General features: G+C 46.6%; 1 protein-coding gene across 2 annotated transcripts; it reads right to left on the bottom strand.

The window, feature by feature from the left end:
- Positions 1-1013: 1013 nt before the first annotated feature.
- On the bottom strand, positions 1014-20386 carry GOSR2 (golgi SNAP receptor complex member 2). Of its 2 annotated transcripts, none has more exons than XM_012726642.1 (6): positions 20293-20380; positions 11777-11841; positions 10201-10306; positions 9240-9372; positions 6752-6892; positions 1014-3899 (listed from the first exon to the last, which is right to left on the bottom strand). In XM_012726642.1, exons 1-6 carry the CDS (start codon positions 20319-20321, stop codon positions 3738-3740), a joined length of 636 nt encoding a protein of 211 aa, XP_012582096.1. In that variant the 5' UTR covers positions 20322-20380; the 3' UTR covers positions 1014-3737. The 2 variants fall into 2 exon arrangements, with proteins under 2 accessions (XP_012582096.1, XP_004684125.1); XM_004684068.1 differs by having other exon boundaries at positions 3595-3899; positions 10201-10309; positions 20293-20386.
- Positions 20387-23729: the final 3343 nt, after the last annotated feature.

Raw genomic sequence — 23729 nt, 5'->3', positions numbered from 1 at the left:
AGATTGCTTTCAATCTGCCTACCTGAAGCAGCTAATGTGGTGCCAGACAGGGCTCTGGTGGCTGACGCTAAAGGGCTGAGGTGGGAGGGGGACTCCCCTGCGCCAGCGCTCCAGGAGTCTGTCCCAGATGTCTGGGAGGGGAGCCCTTTAACTGCTCTGAGGAAATGCCACATCAGGGGTTGGCTATGATCACAACCCCTTCTAACTAGGTGCCCACATCAGTCACTGTCTTAGACTGTAATGCATCCAGGAGACCACACCTCCTGGTTGACTATGGACTCTCAACTCCTCCAGCCCCAAAGAACCGAACCCAATCAGCAGCTGTTCTCTTCCAGGTCCACCAGGCTCAAGGCATGCAGCAGGTTTGAGACCATTAGTCAGACAGGGTTCTGGCGCCCCCTGGTGGCAAACCCCAAGTGCAGCTTCCCCTCTTCTCCCCCATGCCTTCTACTTTCCTGTATGGTGCAACACATGCCCCTGGCCCTGCAGCAAGACCAGGCTCAGGTGGCAGACAGGTGCAGTGGCTGAGTGTGAGCTGGAAGCTAGGCAGATGGGCCAGCTCCTCTGAGACCCCTGTGAGGCCTTAACAATCATGAAAGCTCAGTCTCCTCTTTCGCAGAGGGGTAACGGAACCTCACTCAAAAAGACCACAGGGGCAGTACCTGCAAAATAACTGGGCCAGACTTCCAGTAGGGCAGCAGGAAGCTGGCAGTCAGACAGCTGTTAAAGGCCTGGGTTTTCCCCTGGACACCCTGCGCCTCCTCCGCCCCCAGTAACAGATCACACTTCGCTCTCTTCTTGCGCTGCTGGGGCTCAAAGCCAAACCAGGGACTTCCCAGAGTATTTCTGCCTGGCTTCATGACTTGCACGGTTTCTGAGCACTGACAAGCTACCTGGGTTTGATCTGGCTCTCACTTTTTTTATTTCACTGGTCTAATGATTTCCTCTAAGTTTCCTCAAATCTCTTCTGGAATAAGACAGAATGTAAACAATGAAGACTCTATTTTGGACCAAGTTTTGCTCTTCACAATTACATGCTGAACTAGTGTAGGAAATATTTTCAAAAACAATACCTTTGATTACCTAAGGGTCAGTGGTTCTAAAATACACACATGAGAATTACTTTAGAGACTTACAAAACTATTCTTATTCAGAGTTGGGAGAGGCATCAGCAATGTGAATGTATAAAAGCTTGCCAGTGGCTTCTGAGGCAGCCAGCCCAGCCTCTGGTCACAGAGCAAAAGTTTGAGAATCTCTGGCCTACAAACCTTTAAAAAACAGGGTCATTAGTTGTAACAATGTCACATTCCTTTGCAAAATATAATTTTCTAAATAAAATAAATGTCAACTTTATTCAACTGATGTGCTTCAAAAACAATGGGTGGAGATTCAAATTTACAAATCATTCACTTAAATTCATTAGGGCAGCAGACTTGAGAAAATACCTAGCAGAGAATTCAGATATAAAATCAAGACTTTCCTGCTTACTTAGCCTGAACCCCACTTTCCTAAAAGCGGTCACTGCTGGAGTAAAGGCCCAAGGAAAGAAGAGATTCCCGAGCTCCTTGACAAAGCACCTGTCTTAAGCCAGGGGCACAAGCTGCATACCAAAGTCTTGTGCAGTCACAGAAGCTGCCTTCACTGAGGAGCCTGCACCAGCTCACCCCCAGCATTCACCTCAGATCCACTAGAGGGCACTCCTCTCCCGGCTCGGACCCTCCCCCACACTCCAGGGGCTGAGACACCCAGTAAGGCCAAGGCTGCTTCTCTGGGAGGTGGAGAAGGCACTGGATAAGGACACAGCAACCCCCGTGCCTCTTCATCTCCAGACACACCGTGGCTATAGCTCCCTTGCCCAGGCGGCGAAGACTCACAAATTGCCTCCATAATTTTTATTACGCACAGGGAGAATCTTCTCTGGAACCGCAGCATCTCAGAAGGCCTCACCCAGGTCGATAATCACTATGAAGGCAGGTGTGAAAACACACTGGTGTATTCTAGAGCGCGATGCTGCCTCGGCCGGCCGGGGAGTTCTGCCTCCTGGAGTCCAGCCCCAATGGCTTAGCTGCTCCCTGCAGGCGGCGCCGTCTAGAGGACCCTCAGGTGCCAGCGGATGGGGCAGCCAGTTCCGAGTTTGCGCGTCCATCTTATGGATGACTAAGTGCCTGAGGCTGGGTCCGTGGGATGGCAGGGGTACTGGGTGTGATGGAAAGTCAGACTGCTTTAGGTCTGACGCTGTCTCAACCTTCCTGCCCACCTGCCTTTCTCTCACCCCTTTATGAAGGGATCATAGAGTGGAGGTGAGGGGGCCACGGGAGTAAGCAATGGGGACCCCACATGGATCAGTACTCAGAAAACTCAAGTAAAAATCTGACAATTAAGAAAACACTCGGCAAACTGGGAGCTATGGCACACATGTGCTCAATGACCAATATTGCTGCAGAAACAGGTGGGAGGTGGGATGTGAAAGGAGAGTTCAAGTGACAAGAAACAGGAAGTAGGTGGGATGCGACAACAGAGGTGGGGTGAATACTGATCAGGTTTCAGTTCTTTTGGGGAATTCTGAGTACTATTTTGTTTCACTCTGAGATTACTGAGCCTAGAGCCAACAGGACCTGTCGCAGGTAAACCCATATGCTGACCAGGTCTTTCTGGGCCAGTGGGTGATTAAGCCATCACGTTCAACAGGCAGGCTTCACACAAACCCCGTAACACACCAGGGCTTCGGAGCTGGTCAGAGAGGGGAAGGTCCTGGCCCTGAGAGAGTCTCAAGACGGCCACACCGGGGTGGCTGGGTGGCACTGCTACCCTGCCTCAGCAAGATCGGGACTTGCTGGCAGTTGCTGACATACTTCAAGGAAGGGAAAAATCCAAAAAACCAGAGATGCTGAAACTGGAGGTGAGGCCGTAACAGACAACCCACTGACCTCAGCTCACAGCTACTTTGGAAGGGGCAGAGGCTGGCTGAAGCCTGGGCGTAGGGGCCACTCTTCAGTCTTGGAATGTTACACAGCAGCCATTCTACTAACTACCGGGGGGCAAATCAATGACTGGGGTCTCCAGGCTGATGACTCCCAGGGAGTAACACTGGTCTCTCTGAGGAGAGGAGAAACACCCGACACTGTCAAACGGTAAATCTCACTTGGTGTCGCAATGGTACCAATGCCTCTGCTTCCTTCCGGGTAGCTGCTTCCGAGGAACTGTTAGCTGTCAGTCATCTGCACATCGTTTTGGGAGTGGGGAGGGGAAGCAGCTAGCAGCAAGCGCATGGACTAAGCCTGTCATGAGGATGCAGGAAAAGAAGACCTCCCCCCGCCCCCATCTCTGATTCTGCTCCGCTCTCCATTAGGAGCCAGAAAGGCCGGTGGCTACAAAGTGTGGCAGCCGTCTGCAAGGCTCCCCAGGACGCACCAGCTATGTGCTGTTCTTCCCCTCCCCCACCCTCTGTCTCCCCTTACATTTCTTCCTCCCTCAGGGAGAGTGAGCATGAGAGGCCAGGTACTTTGTTCACTTCCTAAGCACCATGCATCTTGGCGGCACTAGCTTCCCTCCAAGATGTCCCAGAAAACAGAGTTTGAAACTCCCATAGGTTAGAGATCACAATTGCTTCTGAGTGGTCTTCACAGTTAGGGCAGGCGTACATTTCAAAAGGCAGCCCCTGGGCTCCCTCGCTCTCCCACACACACTCATACACACTCACACGCAGTGGGCACATTCAGCCGCTGGGCCCGGCCGCTTCATGTCAGGTACTGCACCACGAGGAACATGACCACGCAGGTGAGCAGCATCCCGCCGATCATAAAGTACTTGTCCTGGAAAGCCCGCTTCTCGATGAGCCGCATCACCGTGTTGGACAAGCCCAGCATGTTGGCGATGTCAAGGATCTTCTTCTGAGTCCCCTGGGCAGGTGGAAAGAGAACAACAAAGATCAACCTGCTTTGCCCAGGGCAGGCGAATGTCATCAAGAGATGGGGCTTTACCAACAGTCTCTTGGTTATGACTGAAGCACACAAAAGCATCTTTTAAAGTGAAAAAGATCTACTCTCACATGGTCAAATGATTCATGATCAAGGACTGAGCAAAGCAAGGGGGAAAGAAAACCCTTTACACAAACATGCTGGAGCAACCAGCTACACGCTAAATATCAGATGCATACTGCATGTCTGTCTCATTTCGAGCAGGTATGTATTAAAAAAAACTCTGACTCATAATATCATATAAAATCTATATAAGATGGACCACAGAGCTGTGTATGAAAGCTAAAACTATGATAGTTCCTAGGGAAAAACACACCCAGCCCCTGGATACCATCCGGTGTACATCACCCAGAGTGGGGAGAGGTGTCCTGAGTTCTGCTTGCGCAGCCAGACCAACGAGGACTCAGCCTCCAAGTAAGCACAGCACGAGCCAGGCAGACACGGAGAGGAAGAAGGCACACAGGAAAGGGCTTTGAATACCTCTATGTGAGGTTCAGTAACAGACAAGACTAATTTATAGAGCACTAATTGGAACGGTGTTTGCCTGGGGTGGTAGGGGGAGACGGAGTGAGAAATCCTCAAAGGATCTTTGGGGGGATGAGCACAGCCTCTGCCTCAGCGGCAGCACGACTTACAAAGGTGTACGTGCTTTTCAGAATTCAATGACCCATACAAGTAAGGTCTGTACATCTCACTGCATGGAAATTAGACCACAATGACAATTTAAATACGAATGTTTTACTTAAAAAAGGCAAAATCCTTGCTATCAGCCTATTGTTCACTTAGTAAGAGCAGAAACCCGGGGGATTTTGCTGTGTGGGGGTCCAGAGTCCATGTTTACAAGAGGGGGTGAAGTGGCAAGAAGGGGCGACAGACACAGTCAGCAGACACAACACAATGGCCCCAAATCCTCTACATGAATGTCACTAGCCGCCACCGAGAACACAAGGGCACTTTATTCCTAAGCCAACAGTCCAAACGACCCAGCCCACCACTCTGCTTTTCAATCTTATTACAAAACATTTTCTTCTGAAGTAACAGATCTACACGCTGGGCAGACCCCAGCTACTTACACACACGGCGCTAAATGCCTCTGACCCAAACCCCTGTATTGCTTTTTTAAATGCACACTCAGTAGGAATGAGACTGCGAGGCATCAGGGACAGCAATTCAAAACGGAATTTCTGCCCAGACAATGATTAACAAGCTCATCAGGGGAGATCTCTCAAGCCAAACTTCATTGCTGCCGGAGACCACGTCTCCCCGCCATGACAGTGATGATAAAATTTAGCTTCTTGGTAAAGGTCCTGCTTAGTTCTGCAAGTGCAGATCACTTCGTCATTGTAAGAGGTTTAGGCTTCTTAAATCACCTAGAAGTTACCACACATTTCAAAAAATGTATCCTTTTCAACCACAAATTTCCCCAAAGCAGAGCCAGTTCCTTCATGCTCTATATTCCACTCAAATGGCCAAAGCACAAACACTCCCTGACGAGATCGGGTGGGAGTGGGCGGAGGGCAACTGAGGAGACAGGTGGTGGCGGCAGCATGAGGCAAACAATCAGAGACCTCAAATTCCAGCCTCCCGCCCTCCAGGTGCCCACACCTCCCTTCTGCTGGCGGTGCAGGGGCAGCAGGTGCCAGAGGCCGGCCTGTGGGAGGAAGTGGACACAGCTTTCTGTAAGCTCCAACTCCCCCACCGGCCACACTGTGTGATGTGGTGAGCCTTGTTTGCTGTTTTTCTGAGATTCGGGAAGGAGGCCGAGGCCAGCAGTTTCCCAAAGACAGGGCGGCCAGTAGCTGGAATTACTGCAGGTGGCTGCTGTGAACAGTGGCCACCATGAGGCTGGCGGAACCGCTCTCGAAGACCCTGGGAAGCCCCGGGAAGCACCACAGTCGTCAGCAGGAGGTCAAGAGTCACTGGGGCCGCCTGACCTTCTCCCTGGTAAAGATGGCAGAAATGTGCCGACGTCCTGTGGGGCTGACAGGCTCAATGTGGTCCAAGAAAAACTTAGATAAAAACCCTGCTTCCAAGTGACTGTTTCTCACAGCTTAGTGGCTGGGAGTGCTTCGTTCACAGGAGACCACACCCTGATAATAGGCAGAGCCCACACCCAATTATCCATCAGGCTTGATACAGGAAAAGGGCTGAGGCTAAAACCCCATGACTGACATCAGAGTGTGTAATGTTTCTGTAAGCCGCTCCCCGGGGGTTTGAGTCTCAGCCAGTGGGGCAGGGCTTCTAGGAATACCTGGCCTAGAGAGGGGCGAGTCATTGGGCTCACCACCATGCGCTCTAGAAGCTTCTGCTGCTAGTCAGCCTGGAAGGCCCCACCTACAGGGACGCAGTCACTGCCACGCAAGGTCTGGGCTGTGGGAGTTTACAGCAGGGGCCTCCAGAGAACCAGCCGAGCGCGAGGCCCTGCGCACAGCCTCGGTGCCCTCCCGAGGGTAGCAGGCGCGACAGATCTCTCGGCCTCCTGCTTCTTCCTGCAGCGGCTACTCTCATGACAAGGTCAGTGGATGGGAAAGACCTGGACACCAAGCGACAACACGTGAGGGTTCACGGCAAGCACGAGAAATTCCTACCAGTCAAGGGATTTGGACAGTTGTGGAGTCACCGTGATTCAGCTCCAATATGAAGGACCCCAAACTCGAGGGCTGCATCTCACCACCCCAGTGCCACAATTTGGGGATTCGAAATCAGAATGTTGTAAACACAAATATCAAGCTGTTGGATGAGGCCAAATGAGAGGCCTTTTCCCTGTCCCCCACCTTCAAGGTCAGTCTCTGGGACCTCAGTCCCTCCAAAATACTGTGCCCGCCTCCAATGAGGTCATCCATGCCGTGGTGAATTTTCTGGAGGGAGGAGTTAAACTGCAGCGATTCATCCATTGGTATGGTGGTGTCAGAATCCTGTGAAGGAAATGCAGGCACTTGATTAACTCTGCTTGCTGGTCAGCTCCTGGAGTCCCACCGCACCTGACTGCCCTGGGCAATGCCTGAAAGCCAGGATGACGACAGAACAAGAATGAGAGGAAACTAACAGAGAAGTAAGCAAATTGTGGCACTGGGGCAAAGATCTAGGCCTCCTTTCATGCAGAGGAAGAAGAATTTTCCTCAGACTTGTCACTCAACAAGTAAGTTCTGCGATCCAAGTGCTATTAAGCCTTGCCTCTGGATCATCACCCCCACTGAGGAGGAACGCTACAGGCTTGATCCTGAAAGCTTCCTGACTACTCACTGATGCAGCTTCTGCCAAGCATCCTTTACTTGGCTTCCTCTTAACACAGTGTTCACAGTTTGCTTGTGTTCTTCACCCATTTTCTCTACAGCCTATCCCTCCAAGCAGACTGAGGCTGAGTGAGGACAGAAGAGGCTGTGAGTCCTACCGAAAGCCTAACAGGATTCAAGGGAGGAGGTTCCAGGCAGGCAGGAAAAAAGTCTGCTAAGACATGAAAGGAGAAAAGTTGAAAATGACCAAGAGCTTTCTGCCCCGCATGCTCCTCCACAGGCTTGCTCAGGCCTCACTCTACGCGTCGGAGGGATTCACTCTAGTACCCGCTCGGAGAAGAAACTGAGGTCCGGAGAGGAAGAGTAACTTGTCAACCTCACGAAGAGCTCCAGGATGTCCTGTGGGGCATGAACCCCAGTAGTGAGTGTGGTGCCGCCCTCCCAACCATCGGGTGTGGAGAAACACCAAGCCCAGTCCCGGGCTGGACTTGCCCTCTGGGAGTGAGCTGCACAGAAGCCAGTCGCCAGCGGCTGCAGCTCTGTTCTCCCCTCACCTTCTGAGGACCAGACCGGTCGCCCCGGTGACACTTCTATCACTTTCAACCATCACAGAGAGGATAAGCTGCGTTTTCCTAGCTGTGCAAGTTTAGAATCACTTTTCATAGATGATTTCAAGCCCCCACCCCCCCCAGTGCCCCACAGGAAAGAGTCAGGTCTTTTTATTTTTATACTTTACTGTAACACTTAATACAACTGTGTTCTGCACAGAGTCAATGCTCAGGGGGTCAGTGAACGGGTCGGTGTTTGAATGCATGGAGACTTCCCTTCATTTACTAGACAAGAATTTACAGGATGCAGTTTAGCCTGAACGGTGTGGCTGGTGGGCCATTTTCTTGCAAAAATACTGTAGTTCCAGATCATACTACGACCAGGAAGAAATTCATTTGACAATCAACTTCTATTAAGGGATGCTATATGCACAGTATCACATCAGGCTGGAAAGAAAATAATTTAGATCATCCCTGACCTAAAAAAGGCTTGGATCCCCGATGCTGTAACTCTTTAAAACCTAGACGACATTTGACATCTTTCAGGGTGTCATGTAGCCTGTTACATTTCTAACAGGTGGCTCCACTTGCCACGATACCACCAACACATCTTTACCACAGTTCTGAACTGCGAATCACTGTCACCTGACTGCTTACTTTAGAAAAATGAAAACGGAAATTTACTAAAAGTGTAGCTATAGGAAAGGGAATCAAACATCTGCAAAGCAGGAACTGATGCGAATTACAATGGCAGGTTTCAAAAGCCCAGGCCTCTTTCAGATAACAAACTCCTCTATAAACAAACAAACAAAAACCCAACCCACAACCCACCTTACTAGATGGAGTATGTCACGCAGGACATGAGAGAAGCCAGCGCCTTCTGGTGCCAAGTGCAGGAAGTGACCCTGAGGCCCGAGGGCAGGGGTGATGTGTGCTAAGAAATCAAACAAGCAAACCAACAGGCCACCTTCAGACAGGCTCAAGTCAAGCAATCCATCTAAAATGAAGTATCTGTTAACAAATTCCTCCAAATTACTGCTCAGACGAGGACGAGGGGCAGAAGTATTTTAATGCGCCTGACACGGGAGCCGCACACAGACACAGCACAACAGCAGCGCCCGGAGGCAGCCTCCGAGCACTGCCCTCACTGCGAACGCTCTAAGTTCTAATCATCTGTCTCTATCTGACCAGAAAAAAGTCCTCACCATGTGAACTTCCACCTCGGCCCTGGACCGGTCAAACCAGGTCATTTTCACCTTTCATTCTCTCATTTAACTGCTTCCTCTTCAGGTTTTTGTGTTAGACAAAGAAACTCCCTGTCTAGATCCAGTCTCTGCAGCAATGCACCAAGTCCACCAGCATTTCTGGTTGTTCTCCTCAGCAGTGTGCTTTCAACATCCCCCGGAAGGACGAAGCTCAGAGACCTGAGTCCCCAGCTTCAGCAAGCTGGGAGCAGACCCCCACCCAGGTGCCTGGCTTACGTTGGTGGTGAAGGTGCGAGACAGAAGCTCCTCTCGCTGTTTCTCCTGCTGCTCCCTTGTGAATCGCCGATGCTGGAAGTTTCTGAGAGCAGTCTGCAGGTGCTGGACATCATATTTTAACTGGTCAACACGACTGGAATTGATGAAGAGAGATTAAGTTCAAGGAACCCAGCATGGGACAATTTGAGGTGGCCTGGCTTTGCCTTCAGGAAAGAGGCTTCCTAACTTTCCCCCATACCACTCTACAATATCCCGTGTTCCCGGTCCCAGACCCCCTCAATAACCTGATTTTGATCAAGAATATTAACAATAAAGAAGTAGTTTGTGACTAAAGTAGAGTGGCAGCACACGGGACTCCAGCAGCTTTACATAAATATCTGCTGGTCTCTGCTTCTGGATGCATGACAAGGAACAGGTGACAGGAAGCAGGTCCACTGACCTCCTGCTGACCTTATATGGATTATGCTGCTCTCCTAGAAGCCCAAGGGCATCTCTGGTGTAAAGCATCCACAGAGTTTCATACAGCTTTTGGGAGCAGGTGCTGGAGTGGAGGTGGTAAGGGTGGTTTCATTTTAATGTTATGGGGGAGTATCAAAGCATGAGGTCGGTGTTTCATTATAAATGCACTGATTGAAGTGATTAAGAGCAAGACTTCGTTTAGGCCCAAGAATGTAGTGGGAACCCAAAGGGCAGAGTAAAATGTCCTTGCAGCGTCAGGCTTCCAGCGGCCGTGGGTCTGGTCAGGAAACAGACACTGGAGACCGAATTTCAACATGAGGCCAAAGAGGTAAAGGAGACACAGAGTTCTGAGCCACTAATCTCACAAACTGTTCATTTTGAGGGAGTATCACTCGAACAGAATTGTGCTTTACCTCTGCACAGTCTCAGTTTTTCAATGTATAAGTGGATCTCTGGAATATTCGATAGCCTCCCCTGGGAGAAAGCTGGGGTCAGCACTCACAGTTTGGCATTCTGTCTTTTGTTAGGAGGCTCCTTGCTGGACAGAATCTCCAGACGTTCCAGATGGCTGAATATCTGGTCTATGCTTGCTTGGATTTCATTTTCTACTACTGCACAAAAGAAAAAAAAAAATTACTGGAAAAGAAATCGTGAACTTAAATCAGAATGCTAAATCAAACATATCTCTGTTCCAGATCCATTAACTAAAAAATAGGTATTTCAAAAGAAGACAAATACATAATGAATAATGAAAAACACTCAAGTGATTCTGTAAATCTTGTTTCAAATACACATCTGTTAATTCTATAACAATATATATATAACAATATATATATATTTTTAAGGCTGAAAATCTGTAGAAAGGTATTTGGAAAATAAAACTAACACTTAAGGGTGTCCAAGTGATTATTTTGGCAAAATGCAGAATGAGATCGCTTTTCCTTTGAGATTATTCTGAGCTAGGAATTACAAATATCTAGTAAAAATATTGTCAATTAAATTTCCTGTAGGAATGAGGTTTAAGAAAAAGGTACAAAGGGGTAGATTAGTGTGAGAAACACAGTAGAGCTGCTCTAAGGCCTTCTAGAGGGTTGGGGGGGGGAACGACCTGATGCTGGCAACCCAAAAATAGACCATGTATCAACAGGAAAAGACCCAGGAGAGAATCCGCAGAGGTGAAGATATGATAAATACAGTCATTTTCCTTATCCCTTTTGAAAACCAGTCAAAATGACCACTTTCCATTTCTAATCAGGTAGCAATGGGACTGCTGGGAAGGAAACAAATCTGATGAACAGAAAGGAGACTGCACCGGAGCCAGCTTGCACACTACGTCATGCCCCACAAAGAAAGAGTAAAGACAGCAGAGCCTCTTCTCCGGGCAGCCTACAGCTAGCACACACTGCTTAGATGAGAACAAGACAGGACAGAGAACCAAGAGAGGAGATGCTTTTGAAGCTACAGGAAGGAGACATGAGAAAACAGGAGAAATAGTATTGGCCAAGCAGCGAGGTGAGGCGGACTCCCCTAAAGTATGGGGGGGGGAACCAGCAGTGTCTGTACGGCCCAGTAAGATACAGGACCTTTCCTTATAGTAGCAAAGAAACTAGAAAACCTAAAGTAACATTTTTTCTCAAAAGAACCACGATGTGGGAACTGAACTAATTAATATTACTATTCATTTTTAAATAATCCTCCTGAAAAGCCCTCAGCTTTTCTTCTGAGTCCTCAGCTCAGAAGAAATGACCAATTCCAGTTAAACATCTCTGAATTTTTATGGCGTACATTCCTCTAAGGACTCCATAATTAGATTAAGACAGATGGAGGCGAGAAGTTCCATTCTCACAGGGCCGTGTCAGGTTGAGTGGAGGGGTAATGGGGGGTTAGACTGGTGGGATTCCAAAGGCACAATCAGGGGAATCAGTGATTTTGCCATAGGGTTTTTCTGGCCATTCTAACAAGAGAACTCATTCCACCCTGAGTCATTAAGCCCCCGAGGCCGAAATGCAGTCAGGAAACCCAGCCCATTAGCACCGTGTCATCAGAGAGGACTCTGGTCTCCACAGTTAATTACTCACAGTGCAGAGACTGCTTGTCTGCTGTCTCCAGGCGTCCCATGTGAGACTGGATCTCGTGGACCTGCCTATCCAAGAAAGAGGGAGGAAATGAATGAGACAGGAGTAAACAGCACTTCAGTTAGGAAAGACACATTTTCTGATATCAACACTTAATTGATTTAAATTGATAGCATCACCAAACTGTAGAATTCGTGACACTTCAGGTCAAGTGTTTCTAACAGTTAGCAGTTGTATTAGTAATTCTAGGCAGCATTTATTTGAGTGCTTACCACCTGTAAGATCTGCAACAAAGTCAAACCCTATGGGGATATTTTTATCATCCTCATTTTATAAATAAGACAAGTGAAGCCCAGAAGGTTGTGTAATTTGCTCAAGTTCACACAAGTGATAAGCTACCATCTGGACCCAGCCAATCCCACTTTCTGTTCTTTGACCCAATGTGCTGAACACTGTTCTGTACTAGGGAAGAGTCAAAGGGTGAGAGAGATATAATCCTTGTCCTTGAGAAACACAGACGGACTTGCAAAGTTCCAAGAAGACTTAAGGAAACATTAACACACACAGAAGTGTAAACAAACAGACTGCTGAGGGGCAAAGGTGTGTGACTGGGGCCGAGCTGAGAAAGGGAGTTTAGTGGGTGAAGGGGGTTCTGAACATCATGTGGTGAAGAAAAATAGGAAGAAAATGATATACAAAAAGGCACAACGGTGTACCACGTGGATTATCAGCAGGCTGGGTGCTGGAAAATTAGGGTCACAGCGGGGAGGGGGTGTGACAACCAGCTGGAGGAAACCACCAGAGGGAGGCCCTGAAAGATGGGAATACCAGAGACTACCATCTCCTTGGAAATGCTACACGGTACCCCAATCGCTGGCACGGTTTTGGTCAGCAGGCCCCGAAGCACTGTCTGGAGGTTCCCCAGAGCCCTGGCCAGTTTACCCTCAGAGCTCTTCCTAGCATTCCCCCATGATCAATGTCCCCAAGTGGCTTCTGGTGCTTCCCTCTGCTGTAGAGCCGGATGGAGGGAGCCTGCTGAGCTCTGACATAATCCCCAACCCTTTGGGAGAGGTCTGCAAACACCCTCCAGTGTGAGCCTCCTCACTGTGACTCCAAATTTACTGATGTGACTTGTGAGCCCAAATCTAGACTCTTGATTTCCCCCCTAGGCTTCCTTGCAGGCCCAAACGTGACCCATGGCACCTCACTAATGACCCCCTGGCCCTCGGAGGACCCCACAGGCCTGCGAGGCAACCAGTGTCACTACTGGGTTATGCGAGGCCAGGTGTCTGCCTGATAAGGGAGGTCGTCACACTTCGGAATACGTGTGGAGACATGAGGGCAGCTTGAGATGACGCCCGGGTCAGCGCAACTGTGAATCAGCTCTGGAGGACGGAGGGGACACTGACAGGACCGTCAGGACACCACCAAAGGTACGATGTGCAGGGAGGTAAGCTCGGCCGCTGAGCACGTCTAAAAGCGGGTGGCAGTATCAACAAGGACAGGAACATAACTTTTAGCAGGGGGCCAAGAACAGCCGGGACAACTCTGAAGAAGATGACGACTTGTCCCACCAGACTTACTGCCAAGTCATAATGTCAAAGTAATATGGTAGCAGTGAGAGGACAAACTGAAACTGACCCTGACCCTAACCTGGACCCAACCCAAGGGCAGACGGAGGCCAGGGACAGTCTCGCGTATCTGGGGAATTAAACGGGTCTGAAAGAATGACTGACTACAATAAATGTTGCCACTCAATTTGCTATCCCTATGGAAAAAGATGCCTTATATATACACATATATAAATAGGCAAAAGCAAACTTAGAGGACGGTTTCCTCTGAGGTGGTTAAATTAAAACCTAAATGTAAAGGGCGAGACATTAAAACTTCCCAAAGGATATACAGGACTGCATATGATGACCTCAGGCTAAAGAAGGATTTCTTAGATAAAAAAAAAAAAAAAATTATACCCTCCCAATCCTACAAACAAAGACAAGACTGCTAAAACAAGAGACATTAAACAAAAAACTACACCAAAGGGACCATAAAAATGTCCGACAAGTGCTGGAAGTTATCTTTGTCAGATAACAATAGAGGAGCATCTAGAAAATATAAAGAACTGCTACGAGTCAATAGAAAAAGTCAAACAAATCAATGTTTATAAAATGGACAAAGGGCAACTGACAAGAAAGAAAACCCAAATGGTCAACAAATACATGTAGAAACTCAACTTCACTAGTAACAAGGAAATACCAATGTAAAACAATGAGGGGCCACATTTCTCCCATGACACTGACAAATATTCAGAAATTTTAGAATGAGGGACTCATGGCAGGCTCAACAGTGGCACCCAAAAGGAGCCAAGGAAGACTTCCCCTACCACCACAGGACCATCTTTGGCACTGTTTTGTTCAATATTTTTTTTAATCAAATTATGGTTATGAAATATACATGATTTTGTGCTCAACTGAATGGTTAGGATATTGCAACACATACCAAATATTAGCATTTCTCACTTAGGCTAAAACACTAAGAAGAAATTTCTTAGGGACATAAAGTATTTCAACTTTAGATTTTTTTAATAGTTCTTTTTTTTAAAGATTTATTTATTTATGTATACAGAACTGGGGTACAAGTCAGAGGTGCAGGGGGTGAGAGGCTTCACCAGAGACAGAGTGGGGAGCAGAACAGGAAGATCGATGTACACTGCTGAGGGGAGCAGTGGGCAGATCAGGAGAGGTCTGCTGCTCCCTGTGGGTCACCTCTGGGACGGGGATTGAACTCGCATTGAAGTGGCTGCGGCTCACTTGCAGTGTTGCGTCCTAACCCGCTGTACCACCAGGGAGGGCCAAGACTTCATATTTTTAAAAGAAGGTCAAATGTACAGGATGGCATTCAATTTGGGAAGCCTTTGTTAAAGCCACCTCTATCACACGTTTCCCCCAACAGAAGATGAACAGATGACTGGGGAAGAGTTTAGAGGTCAGGTCATGGAGAGGAATGATCAAAAGAGCTAGTCACCTGGGCTTCCTTGGTGGCACAGGGGTTCAAGTCTCGTTGCTATCAAGCTATCACCAGTCACTGCAGAACAAGTTCAAGCCCCGGCCAGGGAGCTGACCCACATGGTGCAGAAGACCTCTTCTTTCTCCCTACTAATTCCTTCGGCAGTGCACTTTAGAAGATCGACCTGTTCTGTTCCCTACTGTCTCCGGTGAATCCTCTCAGCTCCCTCTTCTGGCCTACACCCCAGTGTCTTATACACATAAATAAAAAATCTTTTTTTTTTTTTTTAAAAAGCTAGTCACAGTAAGTCTGTGGGAAAAGAAAACCCCCAAATGGGGCAGCTATTCCGAGTTGCCACACAGGAAGAGGGAGACTCAGCATCAAAAGGCACAAATTTCAAGATAAAGATTATAGCTTCACACACACATCTACAAAGAACAAATATGAACTGTTTTTCTTGCAGAAAATAAAAAAGAGCTCCTGTATGTTTCAACAAGACCATGCTGGTTTTTGTTTGTTTGTTTGTTTTAAATAATACAATAGTTTATTTTTACATCATTCTGTGCCTTTTTCCATCTCAGTTGTAATCCCCGTGGGCTTCCCATCACCAGATTACCCGTGTGCCATCACCATAGTCCCGTGCACTTCCCTCCCCCCACTGTTTTTGATCCCATTCCCCACTCACATCCGTAAAATGTCTCTGGTATATAGTTTTTCATTATTATTATTATTTTCTCGCCTGCTATGAGTGAAACCATCCGGTATTTTTCCTTTTCTTTCTGGCTTATTTCACTAAGCATGATCTTTTCCAGCTCCATCCATGTTGCTGTAAAAGCAATTTTTCTTTTGGTTGCTGAGTAATATTCCATTGTGTATATGGATAAGGTGTGTACCACATCTTTTTAATCCAGTCATTCACTTTTGGGCATTTGGGTTGTTTCCATGTCTTTCTAACTGTAAATAAAGCACCATGCTGGGTTTTAGAAAGTGTCTTCCTTCCCAAAGTAAAAGGTGGAATGGGAGATCTTACCAGTCCCCTTGAATTTTTGAACCCCATGATTTAAAATTTTTTGGCTGGATTTGAATCTTTTCTAAGATAGAGTAACCTTTAAGAAGTTGCAGGCTACTATTTCTAACCTTCCCCATACAAACTCTATTTGCTTTGAATAAACTAGACAGGAAACAGTCCCAAAATGATTCCAATCGCCACATTTCATACCTGGGAGGAAATAAATGCACAACAACAAAGCAAGTACGACTGGCACAGTGGGAATTAGTATATGCCACGTGGAAAAACTTGAAACTGAACTGAGAATTTAGACAACACACATGGAGTCATGGAAAAGATGCTATATAACAAGACTAGAACATGACCTACCTCCAGGCACAGGAAACAGTGTTCTGGAGTTCTAGAGTGAAATTCCAGTTCAATTATGTACCAGCTAAAACTCTGAACAAGTCTCTTTAATTCTCTGGTGATTCATTTTCAACTGCAACACACAGAGCTAATAATCACAAATATTTAAAGGGCCAAATATACTAATGCAATATGGAAATGTGGGGTACCTTTTGTAGGATTATGTGTGGTGCTTCACTTAACTTTATTTAGAAGTAGTAGGGGGCCCTCCCTGGTGGCGCAGTGAGTTAAAACGCAGCACTGCAACTAGCCACAACTGCTTCCGTTTGATCCCCAGCCCCAGAGCTGACCCACATGGTCCAACAGACCTCTCCTGTCTTGCCTGCTGCTCCCCTCATTCATCTGCCTGTGCTACCCACCCCCCAATCCTGTCTCTAGTGAATACCCTCTGGCCTGTACCCCAGTTCTGTATGCATGAATAAATCTTTTTTTTTAAAACCTGACATCAAAAAAAATAAATAAAAGTAGTAGGAACACATCTGGTCATTTTTACCTACCCACTTGTCTTTACCAAAATGAGCATCTTATCAGGAGGTAAGATCAAAAAGAGGAAAAATTAATCTTAAGTTTTTTTTTAAACCCAGTTGCTCATCAAAATCACCGGGAGCCCTTGTTACAACAGAGCTTCATGTGACCCAGATTTACTGAATCAGAATCTCTGGGGAGAGTAAGCTTCAGGACACCAGAAGATCCTGGACTACATAAAAAACAAATGTGGTTATCTTTACAACCACTGGGTCCCCCAAAATAGAAGTGTGCTATTAGTTCTTCTATAAAGTTCCTTCTACCATAATACTATTTAAGTATAAAATGTTTATTCTGTTGTTCATCTTTTTTTCAGCTCATTTATTCTTCAGGCAGCAGTTTTCAGGATACAGAACTTGAAAGATACAGAAATTAAATGCTGATCTAATTCCAATGGACTTTAGGGGACATGACATAACTACAATGTGGTTCAAAGCTCCAGAAAAATTAATATGTTTAGTTGCTGTTGGGTTAACTCTGCAACATTCATTAATTTCTACACTGCAAAAGGTAGTAACTACAGTAAATAAATTTAAGCTGATATTCACCAGACCCTTTTTAAGTGTCCTTTTAAAGACTCTTGATTATCAGTATTATGAAGCTGGAAGGATCCTTAGAGTTTAACCAGACTTAAACTATAATTTTACTGATGAGAAAAATAGGACAAAGAGATCTAGAACCAGTTCCTAGTTCTGGTTAAGGACTTAAGTGGAAAGGCAGATCAGACTATACTGAAGCGTAAGGAAGGTAAATTCCTTGAGGGCTCAGCAGCAGTCACTGGGAATTGGGCCTGAACATAGGCACTCAATACATACTCACTGAATGATAGAAGGCCTAACAGTGGCAGGCCAAATCTGGCCCACTGCCTACTTTTGTAAATAAAGTTTTATTGGAATACATACTTACATATTATCTGTGGTTGTCATGCTTTAATAGCAGAGTTGAGCATTTCCCACAGAGATTCTAAGGCTTACCCTTGACCAAAAAAAAAAAATTCGCAAGCATGGAAGCTCTTTCTGCCCACTTACATCTTCACAAACATCCTCTCCTCTTCTCTCCCTTCACAAAAAAGCTATTTTTTTAAAATAAATAAACAGGGGCCCTCCCTGGTGGCAAAGCACAGCACTGTGAAGCTATTGCAGCCACTACAGGACAAGTTTGATCCTGACCAGGAAGGTGACTGACATGGCACAGCAGATCTCTCTTGTTCCACCCGCTGATCCTCTCAGCAGTTTATTTCATATCTCTGCCTGTTCTGCTCCCCAATCTGCCTCCACACCTCTGGCCTCTAAGCCAATTCTGTATGTACAAATAAATAAATCTTTTAAAATAATAATAAATAAATAAACTGGCTACTTACAGGGTCTATAAAGCCCAAAGGTAGTTTGGTCAAGGCCAACCTAAGCTGTTCATCTATACTACATAAATATTCAGGAAGCCTTTTGGCATTTCCCTTCTCCCTAAGTCTACATAAAATTGAGCTACCTATATTACTTTTATAGGTACCAGGTCAGCTACCTAGTCCAACAGTAACAGGTTCAGTCTGGGACTCTCAACAAAATTACTCCTGAGAATAACCTGGATCATGGCCTGGATCATAATCTTTAGCAACAGGCTTTAATCAAATTAACCGGATGAGTCTGCACACTATAAACTAACTTCAAGGTACTACTTAGCACACAGTACTATTATAAAAGCTATCATTTCTTAGTATGAGGAGCATACTTTTCTGTTTCATCCTTTTTCCATCTGACTCACAGGTTTAGTTTTTAAAGTTCTTTCCTATAATTTTATGTGAGAACAGAGATTCCCCAGTGTAAAAAAAAAAAAATTGTCTCATTTTAATACCATTACAAAGTTGATTCTGTTTCCACCCACCCAAATCAAACACTTCATCACTAAAGGGAAAGACACCCACAAACTTAAGATAATGAAAGACATAAGGATCACCATCCTCTTATTCCTAGTACTCCAAAGAATCTCTTTTGTGGTGACTTCATTAGAGATGTTGCTTCCTATTTTGTTTCTAGGCACTGGCAGTATGATTTGTGTCTCTATCACAATTTGTGTCTCTATCACAAAGTATGGCATAAAACTTGCAAACAATTAAAATAGGATAGGTAGAGACACACACACACAAAAAAAAATAGAGGGACTCAGATACTTGTACACTGATGTTCATTGTAGCATAGTTCACAATAACCACAAGATGGAAACACCCATGTGTCCATCTACAGATGAATGACTAACAAAATGTGAGGGGTGTGTGAGAGAAAAAGGATCACGGTCTGATACCTGCTGCAACATAGGTGAACCCTGATAACATTAAGTTAAATGAACTAAGTCAGACACACATGGACAAGTACTGTATTGTTCCACGTACATATCTAAAACAGGCAAATTTAGAGACAGAAAGTAAAACAGCAGTTAAGAGAGCCTGTGGAAGGCAGGAATGGGAAACTACTGCTTAATGGATATTGAGTTTCTGTTAGGAATGATGACAAGTTCTGGAGATGGGCAGATGACACAACGTTGTGAATGTACTTAAGATCAATGAATTGTATGCTTAGAGATGGTTTAAATTTCAACTGGCAAGTTAAATGGCAGTAACAATTAAAATTAGATGGTTAGCTTTTAAGTGTTAAGTTTTGTTATGTGTATTTTACCATAATAAAATATAAACTAAGCTTTCTTCAAAACAAAACAAAAACCCAGATAGCTATGGCTCTTATTACCACCCTTAACTGTGCATCTCAGCAAGTTCCACAAATGCAGGGCCGTATCCGTCAAGAGTACTAATGACAAACTTAAGTTATGAGAAACTAAACCCAAATTTGATTTCGATAAAGGTAACCTGTAACCTGATTATGAATAACAAACATTCATAACGCATGCTACTAGCTCAGCAATTTCTTTGGATCCGAAAAATATGATTTTTAGTGTAAACCAACTCAGAATGAAACTTTTTTTTTTTTTTTTTTTAGAATAAAAGTTTTTTAAAAGCCACAGTGTAAGAGGACTAAGTGAGAATCCATCAAGAGCTGGGCCTGACATCATTTCGAAGCTGTGAGCTACCATGAAACTTCTAAGGCTCTTCCCAGTGATGAATCCTTCATCCTGCTGCTACGGCTCACGTACCCTCCACCCCACCCTGCCACACAATACAGCTCTTGTCCTACATGCTTCGACTTCGCAGCTGAGCGGTAAACTTTGTGCAGGGGCCCTGTCTCCCCACGAGCGCTACCGACTCAGAGTACCTAGTAGGCAAATGTCGGACAAAGTACAGTAACTTGTAGGTGTAAAGACTTTCCCTTAACCTAGCCCACCCTGCAGGCAGTCACGGCGTCGAAGATCCCTGCAGCCGTCCACTCAACGTCCCCGGGCGCCAGGCCGGGCTGTCGGTCCGCCGGCTGACCTGGTCATCCCGCCAGCGCTTAAGCACTTCCGAACTGGCCCCGGCAGCGCTCTGGCGAAAGGTCTCGCCTCCGCACTGGCGTACGACCAAGGCCTCGACCTGGGGGGCCGGCCTCGCCCGGCCTGGCTCGCCCCACCCGCGCCCCAACGCGGCCCTCACTTGTGCGTTTGTTGGTACAGGGGCTCCATGTCGCCGGCCCCGCCGGGTCCGGCTCCGGCTTCCTCCGAACACGTCCTCACAGCCCCCTTCCGACTTCCGGCTTCCGGCTTCCGGTCGCAGGACCCCCCCCGCCCCCGCCGCCTACCCTGCCAGCTAGGGCTGGCCCACGCGCGCCTTTCTCATGGTGCTCACAAGCGAAGAGGAGAAGAACGAAAAAGAGGCCGCAATAAGCAGCCGAGTGTAGTCAGAAGTTTTGCTTGAGATGGAGGACGAGGCGGTTTAGGTTTCGGCCCGAGGCTGCCGTTAGGATTGAGTCAGGCATTGGCAAGGGCAGGCTCAGAGGGCTGACGTGAGGTCCTCAGAGCCAGGTCGGGTCGAGAGGGCTGACACCTGCCTTTCCCTGCTAGGGGCGGGCGAGGAGGGTTCTGTTGGGTTTCGCCTTAAAACGTGTAACTCCGGAGCTGGATGCTTCGCGCTTCACAGGAATCTCTAGCTCAGGCTGCCCTAGTCTCAAATTTGTCGGCTTCCTCCCGCCAGCATTCCCCCCCCCCCCCACTTCATTTGTCCAGCCGGCAAAGTCCAGCGCTTCTTGTGTTTTGTGCTGGGCAACCGGGTCGTTCCTACCCTCAAAGAGATCGCGGTCTTGGAAAGGAAACAAGATACGTGTACTAATAAATATCTATCTGCAGGGCAGAAAGTCCATGGAGATTAAGCCAAACTGAGGTTGACTCGGTGGACTCAGGAAAGAATGCCGGAGGTGGCATTTGGGTTAGGACTTGATTTGGACGCTTTGGCCTCTCCCCACAGACCTAGCTGGTTTCCATCCTCCCGGCTTATCTGCGGTTCCTCCCAAGGGAGGAGATGTTCCTCTTCCTTTGACAAGTTGATGCTTCTATTTTTCTATATCTTGGATTCCACCCAGTTTTGTGCCCCGAGAGACTCCACCTCTGTACTTTCTTTCCCTAACACTTTTCTGTTTATTCTAGTATCTATTTATTATGAGCACCCATTACCAAGCACGGATAATGGGCGGCGGGGGGAGGAGGGGAATCAAATCTTTCATCTCCCATGGTCTCTAGGAACTACTAATCACGCCCTTAAACTACATTATCAGGTAGAACAGCATTATAGCTGGAGAAGAAATAACATGAACAGGGCCTTCAAAAACTAACAACGTTCTAAAGTCTTGTGTGCATTTATTGTATTGGTCTGCTAGAGACGATAAGGAGGGCAGTTGATGACGAGGAATTCTTCAGCAAAGGCAAATGGTGGGAAGACTGATCTCTTATGGCTAGGTTTAGTCAGTATCACCTATTCAGGTCCATGGTCGCTCTTTATGCTCTTTATTGTCAATGTGCTGTTTTTGACTACAGTGAGAAAAAGGTAGTCATGCTGCTATTATTCAAATGCCATGGCTCTTCAGAACCCCTCTGCACTGATCTTGGCACTGAAGAGGCTCTGTTTGCCTCTTCCCTATTAACAATATTTATTTCACCCAGATATGTCAGTACTCCTGATGTTGTACCTTCCTTCACAATACCGGTGAATCCCGACTTTCAGTGACTCAAAGCTGCTTACTGTGTTTCACTGATGATCATATTAAAGACAAATTTTGCCTATACCATGCAGGAAAATATGAATGAAAATTCATTGTTCAGGATTCTGAATTGTGAATGTAAAAAGAATGGAATAGATTCCATCCATGAGTTTGCTTGAATTTTTTAGGACTTAATCACTATATTCCTAGAAAATGATTTCTTTCCGTGTTGGCTGTCCTCCCTGCCTTTCATACACTGAAAAGGGTAACCAGTTGGGAAGGGGTGGATGGTATAGGGGCCCATGGGTGGAGTAAGAAGACATGCTCCCATCATGCAATGTATATCTGGCCTTCAATGGGCCCAGATTAAGACTGACCCTGTGAATGTGAGATTGATTAGAAGAAAGAGAAAAAAACACTGATGATAAAGCCAGTTGGCCTCAGAGCATAATGGTCTCAAATGGAGAAGATGATATAGCCACTTCGGGAGGACAATTTGACATGTGGTCCAAAGCCTGTTGAGGGGGTGAGGTGACCACCTTTACCAGGCAGAGGGGCAGAGGTCAGGCATCTCACCCCACTATTCAATTGTGCTAGAGGTCGGTAGTAGCTCCATGATCAGAGGTACCTGAATAACGTCATATTTCAGGAAAATCAGTATAACTTCATGCTCTCTCCTTTTATTTGAACTTCAAGTTCTGTAGTTCCAGGACATAACAATCCAACCCATAGTCAACCCATTTCTTCCCTCTGTAATGTGATAAACTTGGAACCTCTAAAGAGTCTTTTGACCTATTCAATTTGATAGAACTTAACTCCTATCACTGATATCTCAGTAATCTATTATGTTTCTCTGGCCATTTCAGTCAAATTAAGTAGAATAATTCTGTTATACCTTCCACCAAACGGAGGGTTCCTTCTACTCTCCTGCACCGGTCTCTACAGCCTTCCATGTTTCTTCTGATATGGTTTCCTCTTGAGCCCCTATTGTCTGTCCCTCCTGGGACAGCGCGCATGTAACAGCTTGAGCAACTGGTGCCAGCTGTGACTATCTCCCTCCCCTTACTTAACGTTAGAAGCTGTCCAGAGGCCTTCATCATTCCTCAACCACTCCCTCCCCCTTGCAAACCTCTTCAGTGTTGCCCCACAGAGATTTCTAATGCTGCGCCCTGAGGCCACATTATGTTGGATTTTTTTGCTAGCACCCTGGTGCTACAGACATCATTAAGAAATTCTTGTCTCGGCAGACAGTGTCCTCCGCACTGGTCACGCCTTTGGCCATTTCCTCCATCCTCACCAGAGTAGCTGAGATTCTCCTTGCAAGGGCTTTTGTGTCCTCTGCTCTGTGTAAGCACCATTCCCTGTGCTGCTAACACCCTTCCCTCTGCCTCAGGTCTGGTTAACTCCTCCCCTGTGCCTGTTCTGCTCCCCACTCTGTCTCTGGTGAATCTTCTCACGTCCCTCTGGCCTGTACCCCAGCTCTGTTAACTGGTTAACTCCCAGGCTGGGAGCCAACTCCCCTGTGCTCCTCTGGCACCTTAGCACTTCCTTGTCATTCATTGTGGGCGCCCCAATTCTCTGCCCACTGGCTGCAATGTGCCATTCTTCTCTGCCTCTCCCCAGCATCCAGCTCAGTGACTGGTACTAGCAGGTGCTTGCTGAGTATCTGTTGCCATGAAATGGACTCTGTTTGTAATCAACACATTCTCCTACTAAACAGTCTACTTGCCTGCCATAGTCAATACCCTGAATTATTTGCAAGTTGAATTTTAGGCAATTACAAGCTGCTGGCATCAGCAGCCCTTCTTGCTGAAAGAATTGTTGTTTGAAATCAGTACCTTGTGCCAAACATGATCCCTCTTCCAGGAGCCCTTTCGCTGTCCTTTCATTTTTTTTTTTT

The sequence above is a fragment of the Condylura cristata genome, unplaced genomic scaffold (assembly GCF_000260355.1).
Source record: "Condylura cristata isolate star-nosed mole 26May11 unplaced genomic scaffold, ConCri1.0 scaffold00017, whole genome shotgun sequence".
Taxonomy (NCBI): domain Eukaryota; kingdom Metazoa; phylum Chordata; class Mammalia; order Eulipotyphla; family Talpidae; genus Condylura; species Condylura cristata.
This window is presented reverse-complemented; position numbering and strand designations above follow the sequence as displayed.

What these genes read in the sequence shown, in the direction of transcription:
- GOSR2 (XM_004684068.1), bottom strand. Translation starts at nt 20,321, where the DNA reads ATGGAGCCCCTGTACCAACAAACGCACAA. An exon ending in CTGTACCAACAAACGCACAA is followed by an intron (nt 11,842 to 20,292) that starts GTGAGGGCCGCG and finishes TTTCTTGGATAG; the next exon opens with GCAGGTCCACGAGATCCAGT. An exon ending in AGACAAGCAGTCTCTGCACT is followed by an intron (nt 10,310 to 11,776) that starts GTGAGTAATTAA and finishes TCTTTTGTGCAG; the next exon opens with TAGTAGAAAATGAAATCCAA.